Genomic DNA, 17,683 nt, shown 5'->3' with positions numbered 1-17,683 from the left:
GTCGCTGGGTCAAAATCCTGGAATTCCCTCCCTAACAGCATTATAGAACATAGAAAAACTACAGCACAAACAGGCCCTTCGGCCCACAAGTTGCACTGATCATATCCCAACCTACTAGGCCTATCTATAACCCACAATCCTATTAAATCCCATGTAATCATCCAGAAGTTTCTTAAAAGACCCTAATGAATTTGCCTCCACCACCACCGACGGCAGCCGATTCCACTCGCCCACCACCCACTGAGTGAAAAACTTACCCCTGACATCTCCTCTGTACCTACTCCTCAGCGCCTTAAACCTGTGTCCTCTCACTGTGATCATTTCAGCCCTGGGAAATAGCCTCTGAGAGTCCACCCTATCTATACCTCTCAACATCTTATAAACCTCTATCAGGTCACCTCTCATCCTTCGTCTCTCCAGGGAGAAAACACCGAGCTCCCTCATCCTATCCTCATAAGGCATGCCACCCAATCCAGGCAACATCCTTGTAAATCTCCTCTGCACCCTTTCAATAGTTTCCACATCCTTCTTGTAGTGAGGCGTCCAGAACTGCGCACAGTACTCCAAGAGGGGCCTGACTAGGGTCTTATAAAGCTGCAGCATTACCTCCCGACTCCTAAACTCAATCCCTTGATTGATGAAGGCAAATGGGTCAACCCACAGCACGTAGACTGCAGCGATTCAAGAAGGCAGCTCACCACCATCTTCTCAAGGGCAACTAGGAATGGGCAATAAATGCTGACCATCCAGTATTGCCTCTGTCTCACGAATGAATTTTAAAAATGTGCGTCCTATTCTCTCACCCTTATTATCACTAAACTTCTGACCATTTGTTGAAGTCAATTCCTTGTGCTGATGCCAGCATATGTGATAATCAGATCCTTCCTCACTGTCCTGCTCCTTTTAAATCTGCCATCATCACCAACACGTCTATCCCAATAAAAGCAAAATGCTGCAGATGGTGGAAATCTGAAAAACAGAAAATGCTGAATAAACTCAGCAAGTTTGGTGAGAGAAACAGCATTAACATTTTGAATCTATGTGGCCCTTTTACACAACTGAAGAGGGATAGAAATTGATTCTATAGTTGGAGAAGGAGGTGGGGTAGAATGGAAGAATAAGGTTTGGTCAGAACTAATGTAATATTGGCAAAGGTGTCATGAAGGTAAGACAAGGGTGTTAATGGTGGTATTAGAGACTGAAGGAGTGCTAATTGTGGCATAAAGGTAAAGTAGCAGAATGTGTAATGGGAGAATAAAGGTCAGTGCTGACTGAAAGCACATTTGACAAGCAAGGAACAGAAGGCCATGTGGGGACGGTGGGGCTGTACTGGGGCAAACCAAGGGCCCCAAAGAAAAAAAAACAAAAGGGGGTCAAGCTAGAGAGGAAAGTTCAGAGTCTAAAGTTGTTGAACTTGGTGTTGAGTCCAGGAGGCTGTAATATGCCCAATTGGAAGATGAGTTGTTTTTCCAGTTTGTATTGGGCTTTACTGGAGCATTGCAACAGGTCAAAGGTGGCATGGTAGCACAGTGGTTAGCACCGCTGCTTCACAGCTCCAGGGACCTGGGATCGGTTCCCAGCTTGGGTCACTGTCTGTGTGGAGTTTGCACATTCTTCTCGTGTCTGTGTGGATTTCCTCTGGGTGTTCTGGGTTCCTCCACAGTTCCAAAGATGTGTGGGTTAGGTTGATTGGCCATGCTTAAATAGCTTCCGAGTGTCCTGAGATGTGTAGATTAGTGGGTAAAATATGTAGGGATATGGGGGTAGGGCCTGGATGGGATTATGGTCAGTGCAGACTTGATGGGCTGAATGGCCTTCTTCTGTACTGTAGCGTTTCTATGATTCTAAGGCTGGAGTCCCCATTTATAAAACAATGTAGTGAATATTTTATTAATCATGCTTGTTCTGCAACTTTCAATGACTTATGCACATATACATCTAGGTCCCCCTATTCCTGCAGTCCCGTTTTAGTATTGTATCATTTATTTTATATTGTCTTTCTACCACTGCACACTTCTCAGCATTTCATCTGCCACTTGTCTGCCCATTCCACTGGTTTCTCTATGCCCTCTATAAATAGGGCTATAGCGTACAAGAGTAAGGAAACAATGTTAAACCTGTATAAAACACTGAGTCGGCACTAACTGGAGCACTTCATCCAGTTCTTGGATGATTAACGTTGGCACTATCTTGTTCCGACCATTGCTGATGGCATTACTGCTTTCAGTGGAACTATTGTTCCTCCCCTCTCCCTGTATTTTGTCACTGACTGAAGTTTCACAAAATGTCATCAAAAGCAAAACACATCCATCTTGTAAATTCAACATACATGTTTTAAGTAAGAAATATTTGTTAATCATACAGAGCTATCTTCTCTGGCAACAGCCCTGTCCAACTTACGTTCTCATAGTCCAAGATCATTCATTCTACAATTAGTATCGGGTTAGTATTCCTAAATCTACGGTTATGTGTTTATTAGCCTAATTAGCCCCTCTACATCAGTTCCCCCCCCCCCCCCCACTTTGGCCACAACTAAAGCTGGTAAGTTGATGTATCTAAGTAACTAATCTTAGCCCTTACTAAGTATTGTGACTTTTGAATTTTCCTCTCTTCTTTACCCTACCAGCCATCACTGATGCTGTTCCTCCTATGGACGTAGAAAGTTGAGCACTTCCATATTTGATCAGGTATACAATTACTACTAATACTGGGATCACAGTGAAAATAATATAATCCCTTCCAGGGTCGATATTCTCGGAGACCCTATTCAGCCTGAAAGCCAACCACTCAAGGTAAATGGTTCAGGGTCTTTGAGTTTCTCCACCTCCTTCTTGATGTGTACAACCAGACTAGTTATGTTCACTGAACTGTCTGGTATGTAAATGCAACGTTGATCAAATTACTGCACATGTCCCTCCCCTTGCTACCAAGACGCCATCCAATACCATTATAGTCTCTCTGTACGCGTGGCAACCATCTCACCATTGATCCCCATGAGGGCAGCTTCAGTATTGGCAACTTGTTCCCAATGGAGTGCACAATTATCTCTCAGATTGTTCTGACCACTCTATATTGGGTAAATATAATGCCAAAACCATTATCCTTCTGTCACAGCTTGCTGACGCCTTGGCAGATGAGGGAGTTTATATACATATGGAAATTTCTTTAGGGTAACAAGGTCCCTTCCATCCAACAGGAAGCCAAGCCAATGCCCCATTTGTAAGTTGGATATTATGGTTCACTGAAGCAATACGATATATTACATGAATGATCATTTCTGGGTACATTCAGGCAAGGCATACTCCTTGGGTTTACTGTATAATCACTTTTGCTTATTCATAAGTTTTTCATCACATTCCCTTTGTCCAATTCCACTTCCCCTCCCCCATCCTCATAGTATAAATCTCTCTTCATTCTCTTTCCTCTCCACTCTGATGAAGGGTCGCCTAAAACATTGGCTCTCTTCTCTCTCCACAGATGCTGTCAGACCCGCTGAGATTTTCCAGCATTTTCTGATTTTGTTTCAGATTGCAGCATCTCCAGTATTTTACATTTATCTCATCCAATCCTGGTGTGTTACTAACTTTACGTACAGACCGTCAAGCCAATACCTCCTCCTCACCAGTTTTAAACTGTTCAAGAGTCTGAACTATCTCCACTTTCACCATGCCCTGGGCAGAGTCTTCTTCCTGGTAAAGACAGATGCAAAGTACTCACTTAATAACTTAAATATGCCTCTTGACTCCACGCATAAATCCCCTTTTTGGCCCCTAATTGACCTTATTCCTCTTTTTATACCTTTTTCCATTCATATGCTGCAGAAGACATTTGGATTCACTTTATGTTACCTGCCACTTTTTTCTCATACTCTCTCTTTACTTCCCCTATTTGTTTTATCGATTTCCCTCTGAGCATTTTATATTCACTTGTATAACCCATCGACTTACCATAGGCACACTTTACCTGCTTTATCTTGATAACTACCTCTTTTGTCATCCAGGAAGTTCTGAATTTGTTTGCCCATCTTTTCCTTTCCTGGGAATAAAGTAAAGTTTATTTATTAGTGTCACAAGACTTACATTAACACTGCAATGAAGTTACTGTGAAATTCGCTGAGTCACCACAGTCCAACGCCTGTTCGGGTCAGTGCATCTAACCAGCATGTCTTTCAGACTGTGGGAAGAAACCCAAGCACCTGGAGGAAACCCATGCAGACATGGGGAGAACATGCAAATTCCACACAGGCAGTCACCAAGCCGGGAAACAAACCTGGGTCCCTGGTGCTGTGAAGCAGCAGTGTTAACCATTGTGCTACTGTGCCACCCACTATATACCTAGACGGTGCCTGAACTATCTCTTCTTTAAGGCAGCCTATTGTTCAGTTGCCGTTTTGCCTGGTAACCTTGGGTTCCAGTTTTTCTGGTTCTGATTCATTCATTGCCCACTGAAGTTGCCTTTCTCCCAGTTACTCCAGATTATTCCTTGTCCTTTTCCATAGGTAAACTATTCCTTGCAACACAACAATCACTGTCCCCTGAATGTTGCCTTCCTCATGCTTGATCCACCTCATTCCCAGGTATAACAGTGCCTCCTCTCTTATTGGTCTGCAAACATACTGCTGTATAAAATTCTCCTGAACACACACTAGCAAGAGAGGACAGCTATTTAGTATGACAAATAGGATGGTGGGCAAAAAAGCAAGTGGAGTGGTCAACTGTTTAGATAGAATGGAATTAGGGCAGTGGCGAAGTAAAATCAGGAGATGGCAATATCCTAGAGTTTTAGTGGGCTAGGAAAAGGAGAATAAAGTCCAATAATGCTAAATGTGGTTTACACTGTCTCTTAATCTGAAGCAGACGCTAACACTGTAAATGGTTAATGAGGACTTTTCAATCATTAAATTCTCGCTTAAGTCTAATAGCTTTCTCCTTCTCTGCTCCTTTTCCTGTCCATATTATTTGTTTTTCACTTTTTTTCTTGGTTTGTATTTTCCATTCTCATTTCCCTTTGCTCTCTCCACTTGTCATTCTGTAACGTCTCTCTCACTCTCCTCACTTTTTCTCAATATCGAACATGTTGCATAAGTTCTGGAGCATGACTAATGCAATCCCTGCAATATAAAGTTCTTTGCCCTGGAGCGACATACTTCTCTCCTCTCTCTCTGAGCAAAGCTCAATCGCTTCTGTCCAGTGCTCATTTAAACCTCCCCTGAACTTTTTGAAGAAAGCAAAAGCAACATAAAAAATGGCATCACTCAAGGTAAGATCTATGAATCCATAAATTTTAGACATAAATATGTTTTGTTTCTTGCAAGAATCAACTTTCTCAAAACTATTCTTTATTGATTTTTTTTCACCAATTTTGATATGTACCATGAATATTTATGGATATAATTCTTCATTTCATTTACTGAGGGGAAAAATCTTCATTCGAAATACATTCCATTTCCTATTCTCTCCCAAATATTTTAATGTGCATTTGTAACATTCCCTGGCCTGTTTATTTTGCCTTGAAAAGTTCTATCCTTCCAGCTAACGTTAGCATACTATCGACCAGTTTAGTGAACATATATGTTTGTCTGTCACTATCACTTGTTACTTTTATTATTGAAATTCTACTGTATTTTAATTATTTTCCTTTCAATATGCAATTTGCAACATATTGCTCTCGGTAGCTGGAAGTTGGTCACTTTTGGGGGAAAGTAGAAAGCATGTGTTTGTCTTTAAAGGTCAGTCCACTTTACAACTTCCAGACTTTGATCACAAACATATTTTGAAACTTGGCATTAAGTAAGTAACAGCCAATCAGCAGGAGACTGAGGGTAGCCACCCACTGCATCTGTGATAATCCAGTCTTAATTTCCAGATAAATATTTAAGCGGAGAGGACACCAAATGAATTGAGGAAGTGAGTAAATGGCTGCAGCATGGCACATCTACCTACCTTCACAAATAACTGGGAATCCTTCCAGGGAAAAACAAACATACAAGTCATAAGAGAGGTTGGCCGTACAGTGGCATAGTGGTTAGCATTGCTGTCTCATAGCGCCAGGGACCCAGGTTCAAATCTAGTCATGGGTGACTGTGCAGATTTTGCACATTCTTCCCGTGTCTGCGTGTTTCCTCCGGGTGCTCTGGTTTCCTCCCACACTCCAAAGATGTGCAGGTTGGGTGGATCAGCCAAAGTAAAATTGCCCCTTAGCGTCCCAAGATGTGTAGGTTATGGGGATTAACCATGGTAAATGTGTGGAGTTACGGGGATAGGGAAAAAGAGAGGGCCTGGATACTTTTTCACAGTGTCAGTGCTGACTCAAAAGGCTTAATGGCCTTCTGCAAACTGCAATTTAGGGATTCTATGAAATTGTATAATTAGCCAAAAAACTTGCAAGGAACATCAGGGCAGTGGGAGGAGAGCATTTCAATAGAAAAGGGGGAAATGCAGTGAAAAGACAGGGAAGAAACACATCCCCAGATTAAACAGATTATGGAAAATAATCTCAGCAGGTCTGACAGTATCTGTGGAGAGAGAACAGAGCCAACATTTTGAGTCTGAATGACCCTAATCATTGAAATGTTAGCTCTGTTCTCCGTCCACAGATACTGTCAGACTGCTGAGATTTTGCAGCATTTTCTGTCTTTGTTTTAGATTTCGGCATCCGCTGCCATAATTTTCTTTTATTTATAGAAGATCTATTAATGACTTAAAAACTCAGAAAGGCTCAAATGAATTGGAGACCAATTCATTTGGAGAAAAAGGAGAATTGTAAGAGATAAATACATGCAATTCCAGTATTTCTAATTTATTGCACTAGACACACTGGAATTGAAAACTGTTACAGAATTACCCAAGACAGAGCTAAATATCTGTGATTGCTTCCATGGGAATGGCGAGGCTATGTAATGTGGAAATTTCAAAGAGCTGTGGTAAGTATGTGGAGGGGAGTTTACACGGAGGGATAGACTAAGGAAGACTGCAGTGAGAACTCATGAGGAGCTGAGATGGAATTTGACCAGCAAGGATGAGAAGTCATATTTGATGCAGAGGCTGAGAGAGCCTGAGAGAGTAAAGCATTATAGATATCTCAGTGAGAGCATTTTATTGTATTTATTAAGTAATGAATGAAGATTTTAAATGAAAGGATGGAACAAAATGGAATCCATAGAATCCCTACAGTGCTGAAGGAGGCCATTCAGCCCATCGAGTCTGCACCAACCACAATCCCACCCAGTCCCCATCCTCATAATCCCACATATTTACTAAGCTACTCTCCCTAACACTAAGGGGCAATTTAGTATGATGGCCAATCCACCTAGCCAGCAACATCTTTCGGAATGTGGGAGGAAACTGCCAGAGGGAACCCATGCAGACATGGGGAAAATGTACAAACTCCACACAGACAGTGACCCGAAGCTGGAATCGAACCCGGGTCCTTGGTGCTGTGAGGCAGCAGTGCTAACCACTGTGCCACCCAATGAAAATGAAGCGTTCAGTGAAATTGCCAGAGGACTAAGGAGTTAGACATGGTGTGATCTAGCGATAAGGCAAATTGTGCGGAGGGTGTGGAGAGTCTGCAGAAGGATCTAGATAGGCTGGGCGAATGGGCCAGGAAATGGCAAATGGAATTTAATGTTGGCAAGTGTGAGGTGGTCCACTTTGGTAGGAAGAATGGTAGGAAGGACTATTACTTACGTGGCGAAAAACTGCAGCAGGCGACGGTGCAGAGGGACCTTGGGGTCCTTGTGCATGAGTCGCAAAAACCCAGCTTGCAGGTGCAGCAGGTGGTCAGGAAGGCGAATGGGATGCTGGCCTTCATAGCGAGGGGGATTGAATATAAAAGTAGGGAGGTCTTGCTGCAGCTGTATAGGGCATTGGTGAGGCCGCAGCTGGAGTACTGTGTGCAGTTTTGGGCGCCGCACCTGCGCAAGGATATTTTGGCCCTGGAGGGAGTGCAGAGGAGGTTTACTAGGCTGATACCGGAGTTGAGGGGATTGAGCTATGAGGAGAGGCTGAATAAACTAGGCTTGTACTCGTTAGAGTTTAGAAGAATGAGGGGAGATCTCATTGAGACGTATAAGATGATGAATGGGATGGATAGGATAGAGGTGGAGAGACTCTTCCCGCTCAAAAAAGACAGTAGGACTAGGGGGCGCAGCCTCAAGATAAAGGGGAGGCGGTTTAGAACGGAGTTGAGGAGGAACTTCTTCACTCAAAGGGTGGTGAATCTCTGGAATTCTCTGCCCGTTGAAGTGGTGGAGGCTGCCTCGCTAAATATTTTTAAGAAGCGGGTTGATGGGTTCTTGATAAGAGAGGGGATTAAGGGTTATGGGGAGAGGGCGGGAAAGTGGAACTGAGCCACAACAGATCAGCCATGATCTTATTGAATGGCGGGGCAGGCTCGAAGGGCTAGATGGCCTACTCCTGCTCCTATTTCTTATGTTCTTATGTTCTTATGATAAGCACCACACCACCACCATGATGGTCTTAGAGGGGCATGAGGGCGTAAGGGAAGGTGTCTGCACCCCTAAACCAGGTTTCCCTCAATCCTAATATATAGAATTACTTAGCAAAGACTGCTCCATACTGGTATTTATTCCCCACATGAACCTCCTCCCATTCCAATTCAGCTAACACTATCAGCATGACCTTTCATTCTGTTTGCCCTTTCGTGTTTGTATAGCTTCACCTTGTATGCATCTGTTCCATTGCACATTCAGAAGATTCTCTGCGTTAAGAATTTTCTTCTGAATTCCTTATTGGATTTATTAGTGACTATCTTAAATTTATAGGATTGAACCCCTCAGCCCCACAAATGGAAACATCTCTATATCTGTCCTATCAAACCTGATCCAAATTATCAGAAACCTGTTCAAACACCTTTGATTGTTATAACCAATCATTTCTGGTCTCTTCATTGTACATCTTTCAACTGCGAGAAAAGAGGACGACAAAAATATTTTCAGATAAGTGTAATGAAACTGTCCTTACTGAAGTAAAATAATAAATAAAATCTGTGGAGAAATAAATTAAAATGACTATGGTAGTAAACTTGCATTGACAGATAAGGTTATCTATTTATTAGTGTCACGAGTAGGCTGACGTTAACGCCACACTAAAGTTACTGTGAAAATCCCCTAGCGCCACACTCTGATGCCTGTTTGCGTACACTGAGGGAGAATTTAGCATGCCCATTGGGCCTAACCAGCGCATCTTTCAGACTGAGGATGGAAACCGAAGCACCCGGAGGAAACCCACGCAGACACGGGGAGAACGTGCAAACGCCACACAGACAGTGACCCAAGCGGGGATCGAACCCAGGCCCCTAGCCCTATGAAGCAACAGTGCTAACCACTGTGCCACCTAAACACATACATCTTTTAATATATGCATTTATGCTTGAATATTCAAAGCCTCACTGTGAAATTTAAGTTATTGAGCAGTCAGATTAGATGCTTGGATAAAAATCATTCCAAGGACAAAACAAGGGCATCATCTAATTAGACATGGTAATATTTGTGCAATTTTATAGCTATTTAAATCAATTGCTTTACTAGAATGCCAAAATGGCACATCACTGACTGTTCACTGTCTGTTCTTTTCCAGTACATGTCAGGATTTGGCAATGAGTTTTCTTCAGAAGATCCAAGCTGCCCTGGATCCTTACCAAAGGGTCAGGTACTGTAGAATTTTCCCACCTCTTTTATTGCCTGCAGTGAGCTTAATCACTACATGAGAATTAAGAACAGATGGAGACCACACAACCTCTTGATTAACTCACACTTTTCACTCACTTCTGATGGTTACCTGCTTTTTGATTTGTTATAGAATCCCACAGTGCAGAAGGAGGCCATTCAGCAGGTCAAGTCTGCCCGAACGCAATCCCATCCAGATCCTATTCCCCTAATCCCTTACATATACCCTGCTAATCCCCCAACGTTAGAGTTAATTTAGCATGGCCAATGAACCTAATGTGGGAGGAAACTGGAGCACCCAGAGGAAAATCATGCAGACACCGGGAAAATATGCAATTTGATTTGATTTATTATTGTAACGTATATTAGCATACAGTGAAAAGTATTGTTTCTTGCGCACTATACAGGCAAAGCATACTGTTCATAGAGAAGAAAACAAGAGCATGCAGGATGTACTGTTACAGTCATAGTTAGGGTGTAGAGAAGGATCAACTTAGTGCAAGGTAAGTCCGTTCAAAAGTTGGTTGGGACTTGACCTCAGACTTTTGTGGAAGACAAAATGTCCAGGGTGTGTGGGGTCCTTCTTCATGCTGGCTGCTTTGCCGAGGCAGCGGGAAGTCAGACAGAGTCAATGGATGGGAGGCTGGTTTGCGTGATGGACTGGAATAAATTCATGGCCTTTTGTAGTTTCTTGTAGTCTTGACAATAATAAATCAAATCAAAATCAGAAGATAGTGTTACAATGCAGAGGTTGATCCCCTTTTGAGAAGGTACCCTGAACCCCCCAGGGAAGAGTACCTCACTTTGTAATCTGTTAAACCTGTTTGGGAAGGTGTGACCTGTTCTTCAATAAGGTTGAGAGGTTAACTAACAGAAACTCCTGACACTCACATTAAGTGAACAATTGACAATTTATTTTTAACTAACAGAAAACTTTAACCAAACAAGTAACATATCAATTAAAGTAAGATTCTACTGGAATGCTGTTCAGATAAGTGCAAGGTTCATTCATTAACAAAAAAAATTAACAAAATAATTTAGTCACTCTCAAAGCATATACCACCAGGTTTTGTGGCTTTGGGAAACTTTTGGAGTTCTTCTGTTGATTCTGCTGCCTGTAAGCTCTTTCTGATTTGATACTCTTCTTTAGATAGATGATGACTTCTGTTGAGAGATATTTGAAGCCAGCAGAGGCTGCTCTTTCCCACTCTAGGCTTCGAGAGGTGGCAGTTCTTTAGACAAAATGAACTGAACCGAACTGCAGGCAGGTAGTTGATCTCCTCTTTATAACTGTGATGGTCAATCAATTTTCCTACAACAGGATTATCTGTTGTTGTCAACAATAAATTTAAATTTGATAGGTTCTTGATACTTGAGTGTCTTCTTTAAACTGGTAGGCTGCATTCAAAGTTCAAGAGCCTGCAAAGCCTGTTACCAAGGCAACCCTGATGCTTGGTCTTTGCTACAAATGTTGCAGTCTGCATACCCTGTATGCACCTGCATGTTAAACCTCCAAGCACTGAAAACAAAACCAGCTTTTAAAAGGACCACACTTCACAAACTCAACTTCACAATCATGAATTCTCTTCCTCAAAGGGCTGTGGAAGCAGAATCATTGAATATTTTTAAGGCGGAGGCAGATAGATTCTTGATAAACAAGGGGGTGGAAGGTTATCAGGTGTAAGCAGGAAGATGCAGTTAAGGTTAAAATGAGATCAGCCGTGATCTTATTGAATGGCGGAGCAGACTCAAGAGGCTGAGCGGCCTACTCCTGCTCATAATTCATACAATTGTATGTTTAAAAAGTTCAGAACATTCTGGAATGTCCAGGGGAAGGGGTGGGTGGCAGAAAAGGTTACTGGTTCATATCAACCGTATGACAATGAGTTGAATATGAAAAGATCACTTTTGATTTGTCAGCAATGATGTAATGATTTCTAATTGTTGATAATAGCAATAACAGGGATAATCTTGTTGAGTAAACAATGAAACAATAACAGTTTGGCATTTTTTTACATTTCAGAATAACCCACAGGTTTGTCCATATGGGTTGTATGCTGAACAACTCTCTGGTTCAGCCTTTACTTGTCCAAGATACAATAACAAGAGGAGGTAATGTAGATTTTATGGTAAAATTTATAATATTATTTACTCCATGTATTATGACATGTAAGCAAATAAGATTCATTAATGTTCTAACGTGATCATCATAAAACGAAGGTAATCAGAGAAACATTTTAATGGGTAAGATTCCAAAATTCCCAGTGACCAAATGATGAAGAAACAATTGGTTGTGAAACAACACCAACACATCAATTTAGCGAACCTTCCAAAGCAAGTTCATCATCCTCATGAGAGGTCTTTGAGAAGTGAAAGAAATTGTTACCAAAGAACAATTCTGAGCTACAGTAATTACAAAGTTGTGCTTTGTTGCATTGAGAATATTTCAGCCAGATCCTCACTGCTCAGCTGAGGGGTAGGAGTTTAGTAGCAAGTTCAGGGGACGGAGCAAAAGTAATGTACAAAAAGAAATTTTAAAACCAGTTTTGCTAATTCAGTATTTAATTTATCAAACACATTGATGAAATTTATCCAAAGGAAATTAATCTTGCAAGGAAAGAAAATAGAATTTTGACAACTCCTTCTTAGATTGTGGGGGGAAAGACTGCTTTTGTTAAAAAAACGGTTTTCTACATTTTGATATGAGAAGAAACATGGGGTGATGGTTCTTATGAGATGAGAACTAACCTCCGTCTTAATGGCTTTGATTTGATTTGATTTATTATTGTTATATGTATTGTGAAAAGCATTGTTTCTAGCGCGCTATACAGACAAAGAATACCGTTCATAGCATACATAGGAGAGAAGGAAAGGAGAGGGTACAGAATATAGTCTTATAGTCATAGCTAGGCTGTAGAGAAAGATCAGCTTAATATATAATAGGTCCATTCAAAAGGCTGATGGCAGCTGGGAAGAAACCGTTCTTGAGTTAATTTGATTTATTATTGTCATATGTATTAGTGTACAGTGAAAAGTATTGTTTCTTGTGCGCTAACAGACCAAGCGTACCGTTCATAAAGAAGGAAATGAGAGCATGCAGAATGTAGTGTTACAGTCATAGCTCGGGTGTAGAGAAAGATCAACTTAATACGAGGTAAGTCTGGTAGCAGCAGGGAAGAAGTTGTTCTCGAGTTGGTTGGTACATGTCCTCAGACTTTTGTATATTTTTCCTGAAGGAAGAAGGTAAAAATGAGTATGTCCAGGGTGTGTGGAGTTCCTGATACTAGCTGCTTTTCCAAGCATCAAGAAGTGTAAATGGAGTCAATGGATGGGAGGCTGATTTGTGTGAAGGGCCAAGCTGATAACTTTACCGAACAAAATCTGTTAATAAGAGAGAAGAGCCCCAAGCTTAAGCTTATTCTAAGTCCACCACCTCCAATGGGTGAAAGGACACTATTCAGTTTAAGCATAGTGAAAGATCTGTGTTGATCTTTATCTGGTACTTGCAGCGGTAACTCACTAAAGGTGTGGGAGCTTTTCACTTGAGTTTGTGTCCAACATGACGTACAGCAAACAAGAAATATATGTGAAGATGTGGAAAAACATTCATTTCCATCTCCTTCTTGATATTAGCAAACTTTTTCCTCATTTGAAGTCAGGTGTCAGGAACCATTTGTTTACGCAATCATCCTTTAGCTTGCAATTATCTTTTTACTAGATAAAAGGAAATTATTGTGGATGCTGGAATCTGAAACAAAAACGGAAAATGCTGGAAAATCTCAGCAGGTCTGGCAGCATCCGTAAGGAGAGAAAAGAACTGATGTTTTGAATCCAGATGATCTTTTGACAAAGCTAAAAGGCATAGAAAGTGGGAGATATTTATACTGTAGGGTGAGGGAATGAAAGATGAGTCATAGCCGCCAGAGGCAACTAGAGGTACGCTTTCAGACCAATTCAGGCTGCACTCCTGTTGGAGGATCTCCACTGTTTGCCATGAAATAGACTATTATTGCCCACATAGATAGAATCGAATCCTTACAGTGCAGGAAGAGGCCAATCTGCCCATCAAGTCTGCACTGACCACAATCCCACCCAACCACTATTCCCGTAACCCCACATATTTACCTTGCTAATACCCCTGACCCTACAGTCAACTTGGCATGGCTAATCAATCCAACCTGTATACCTTTGGACTTATGAGAGGAAACCGCCTCGGGGAAACCCACGCAGACACAGGGAGAATGTGCAAACTCCACACACACACACACACACACACACACAAAGACACCTCGGGGAAACCCGCACAGACACAGGGAGAATGTCCAAACTCCGCACACACACACACACACACACACACACACACACACACACACACACACACACACACACACACACACACACACACACACACATTTAATGAACAATTCATCTACTTTTCTTCCACCAGCCCAAATTACCCTTCAGTGGAATGTGCAGCCTTTTAAAGAGTGCTGCTCATACTCGCCAATGTTGTGTGTGACAAGCCAAGTTTCCTGACCTGTTTTTATGTTCCATTGGTTTATTAAAATTAGAGGGAAAGAGTTCCATTGCAAAATTTGGCACTTCCTTTGCTGCTAATGCAGGGATCCCAGTCCACAAGCCAGACTAACTTTATTTTAAGGAGCTGAAGTTTCAAATCTTGAAGACTCTTCATGAGAAGAGTCTGGCAAAGAGTTAACTAGACTTGAAACGTTAGCTTTGCGCTTGGTCTGCAGATGCTGTCAAACCTGCTGAGATGTTCCAGCATTTTCTGTTTTTGTTCCAGCATCCGCAATAATTTTCTTTTATATAACTTAATTTTTTTTACCATTCTTGCAATTTCAGTGCTGATACATCTGGGCATTTCACACCGAACTTAATTAGTTTCTTTCTACCCTTTGCATTTCAGTTGGTTTTATCGTATTTTACCTTCAGTTCTACACAAGCCCTTTGCTTCCATACCACAGGGAAACTTATCCTACAATTGGGAAGAAATCAGACCTGATCCCAACCAGGTAATAAAATGTTGCAATTATGTACTCATAAAAACATTTGGGGCTACATTTTTAAGAGATTCTTACCCTTTCAATGTAAAGTGCAATCTATCTTATGAAACAAAATGTCTTGCATATTGTGCATTGTGCCAAATCTTGGCAGGGATGTATTTTCTTTTGATACAGTTATTTGGGATGAAAACCAGATTTATTTGAATAGATGCCCCCCCACCAGCCTCAGAACTGAGCACTTCATCGCGCCAGTGCATTTAGGGAACAAGACAAACTGGCTTTGGGAGACCAATAAGTTAATAATGGGTAACTGCAAAGCAATTGGGTTGATGCCACCAGAGCGAGTTCCTGTCGCTGCGTGCTTTGTTCTTTGGTTCAATACCACAATATAAATTTGTTAGATGGAGGCTGCTGACACTTACTGAACCCTCCATCACAGAATCATAAAGTTGTTACAGTTCCTTGTGCCTTTAATTAGACTTGGAAGAAACTGATTTTGTTTGTATTTAGCATAATGTCAACTTTGAACGATCATGTAATGTACTTTTATGAATTTTATGAGCAAGTCATATCTTTGGAAACAAATCATTCAAGGGGGACTGGAGAAGTCTGTGAATTATTATAACCCACTGCATCATATGTTACGACCATTTAGCTGTTAGTTTTTAATGAATTAGCTAAGCCACAGTCTAATCTTTTGTGTACTCTAACAGTGCAAAATCTGGAATGTTACAAGAGGATATATGACATATTGGGTGGAATTTTCTCATCCTGCCTGGCACTTGAATCACTGCGAGCGGGATACGGACCCTGCAAAAGTCTATTGGCCTCGGGCGGGATTTTCTGGTCTTGGGCGAGCCTGGCCAAAAAATCCCGTCCGTTGATTGAGCTAAATACAAATGTCTTAGGAGCTCAAGGCCTGCTACATTTTTGGCTGTTGGGCATTTTAAGGAGCATTTTGTTTCACAGGGAGCAAGTTCTGGCTTACATAGATGATCTTTGGTGTTTAGTCGGTCGTTCGTAGAACTTGTCCAATTTTTATTTCATTTCGTTGGATGCTACGTAAATCCCATAAAGTCTACAATAGGGAAGTGAACCATTCTAACAGATTATTCTTGATGTCAAGACCAGATAGTCTTCAGGTGAAGTAGGGTTACAAAGTAGGGGATCATTGGACAAAATATAATTCAGATCCATTTTTAATGTCATATATTTTATTGGCAGAAAGTGATTGCAGGTTTAGGGGATGATTCTCCCATCCCACTACCATAATTTTTTTAGTGCAGCAGGCAGTGCCCGATCTGTGTGATCTACACTGGGTGTCCAGCCCCGAGTGGTCTCCCAGCACTAGATTTCTGGCACTATCAGCTCTATGTTAGAAATAGGTGCGGAGTTGCATGATGCATATGCAGAGAAATTTAAATATATTTTAAATGCAATTAGCGGGCCTGGGACAGAAATCTGTGCTCCCGTTAGCCTCTCCCCCCCCACCCTATGCCAGGAGTATTTCACTCCAGCGGGGTTTACAGTAGCTTCCACTTTCAGGGAGCTGCAGGCCCAACCCCATTGGAGTATAGGGGGGTGATCGTGGGTCCACACAGGATCGGGTGGTGGTTGGGGAGTGAGCACCCTGGGCACAGCAATCTTGGCAGTGCCAGCCTGGGCCCCATGATAGTGTCTAAGGGGGAGCAACGTTTTAATGCCCAGGGAGCACCTAACCACTGCCTACTGGGCGCAGGGCAGTGCCAAGGGGAAGGGCCTATGGAGGCAGGGCTTAGCGGTGGGGCTTGGTGTGGGCAGGGCCTGGTGGGGCGATTGGTGGGAGTAGGGGCGGTGGGGGGGGGTGGTGGGTTCCTGCTGCCACTCTGCAGTCAGGATCAGTGGGTTAAGGAAGGAAAGCCGGTGATTGGGACTGGTCATTGGGGTGTGGGGGGATTAGGGAGTCAGCCAGCCTGGGGAGGCTATAGGGTGGAGGGGAGTGTTGGGGGAGAGGTTGCAGGCACCACTGTTGATGCAGGGTATGATTGGAAATCAATCAATGGGGGAATATCAGGGCAGCCAGAAAGTGGGGGGGTTGAGGGAGGGGGCCAAGCATGGCTGATCAGGCCATAGGAGGAAATGGGGTGGGGGGGGGTTGGTGGTGGCAGAGGACCAGTACTGCGGGGATCGCAGGACTGACCAACAATTGAGCTGGCCAGCAATCAGGAGGCCGGCACACAGGGACCACTGCGCGTGATCTCAACTGACAGATGCACAATGACCTGCTCAGCACTATGCTGCCAGCCTCTCCAGAGGGAATAGTCCCACCCACTGATTTTCAATGTGATTTATGCCAGTGCACTCTGCAGTACACAGAGTGTGAGAAATTCTTCTCTCAACTCCCACTGAAAAAAAGTGTGATTTACTCCAGTTTTCACACTAATTCAACGTTTAGAACTGTTTCGGGAGAATCCCAGACGTGAGATTTTTAATATATAAAAGTAAATTCCTGCAAAATGTCGTACTCAATTTGCACGTTCAAGTAGATTTTTATAATTTTCGAATAATATATCAACACATTGTCCAAAAGATAGTGTAAGTCTGGACAAGTCCTGTATAGTGCATATCCTTAATTTGAAATGAAAATCACAAATTTGTTTATTCTGCTTCTAGCTCAGATGGTTGCCATTTAAAATTCACAAAACGTCAGAGAAGAAGGTTGATTTTGTAATGGTAAGACTGTATTTATTTTACTTTTGGCTGCCTCGATTGATCTGCAGAATTACATAATGTCATTACTAACAGTTTTAAGGGGCTGTATGGGACCATCCCTGCACTGGAACAGGTATGTCCTAGCGCTGGAACAATCAAACAATCATAGAATCCCTGCAGTGCAGAAGGAGGCCATTCAGCCCATCGAGCCTGCACCAACAAGGATCCCACCCAGGCCCTATCCCCGTAACTCCATCCCCCTGACACTAAGGGGCAATTT

At 42.3% G+C, this 17,683-nt stretch overlaps 1 protein-coding gene across 1 annotated transcript in view; it reads left to right on the top strand.

Moving 5' to 3' along the window:
- The first annotated feature begins 4,930 nt into the window (after positions 1-4,930).
- hgd (homogentisate 1,2-dioxygenase) overlaps positions 4,931-17,683 on the top strand; it is a 39,554-nt gene continuing 26,801 nt past the window's right edge. Inside the window, exons 1-5 of the mRNA XM_080203420.1 lie at positions 4,931-5,259; positions 9,600-9,671; positions 11,712-11,800; positions 14,616-14,721; positions 17,365-17,424. Coding sequence (XP_080059546.1) covers positions 5,245-5,259; positions 9,600-9,671; positions 11,712-11,800; positions 14,616-14,721; positions 17,365-17,424 — 342 coding nt within the window. The 5' untranslated portion in view covers positions 4,931-5,244. The remainder of the gene's footprint in view (positions 5,260-9,599; positions 9,672-11,711; positions 11,801-14,615; positions 14,722-17,364; positions 17,425-17,683) is intronic.

The sequence above is a fragment of the Carcharhinus amblyrhynchos genome, chromosome 15, assembly GCF_965287045.1.
Source record: "Carcharhinus amblyrhynchos chromosome 15, sCarAmb.v2.hapA, whole genome shotgun sequence".
NCBI lineage: Eukaryota > Metazoa > Chordata > Chondrichthyes > Carcharhiniformes > Carcharhinidae > Carcharhinus > Carcharhinus amblyrhynchos.
This window is presented reverse-complemented; position numbering and strand designations above follow the sequence as displayed.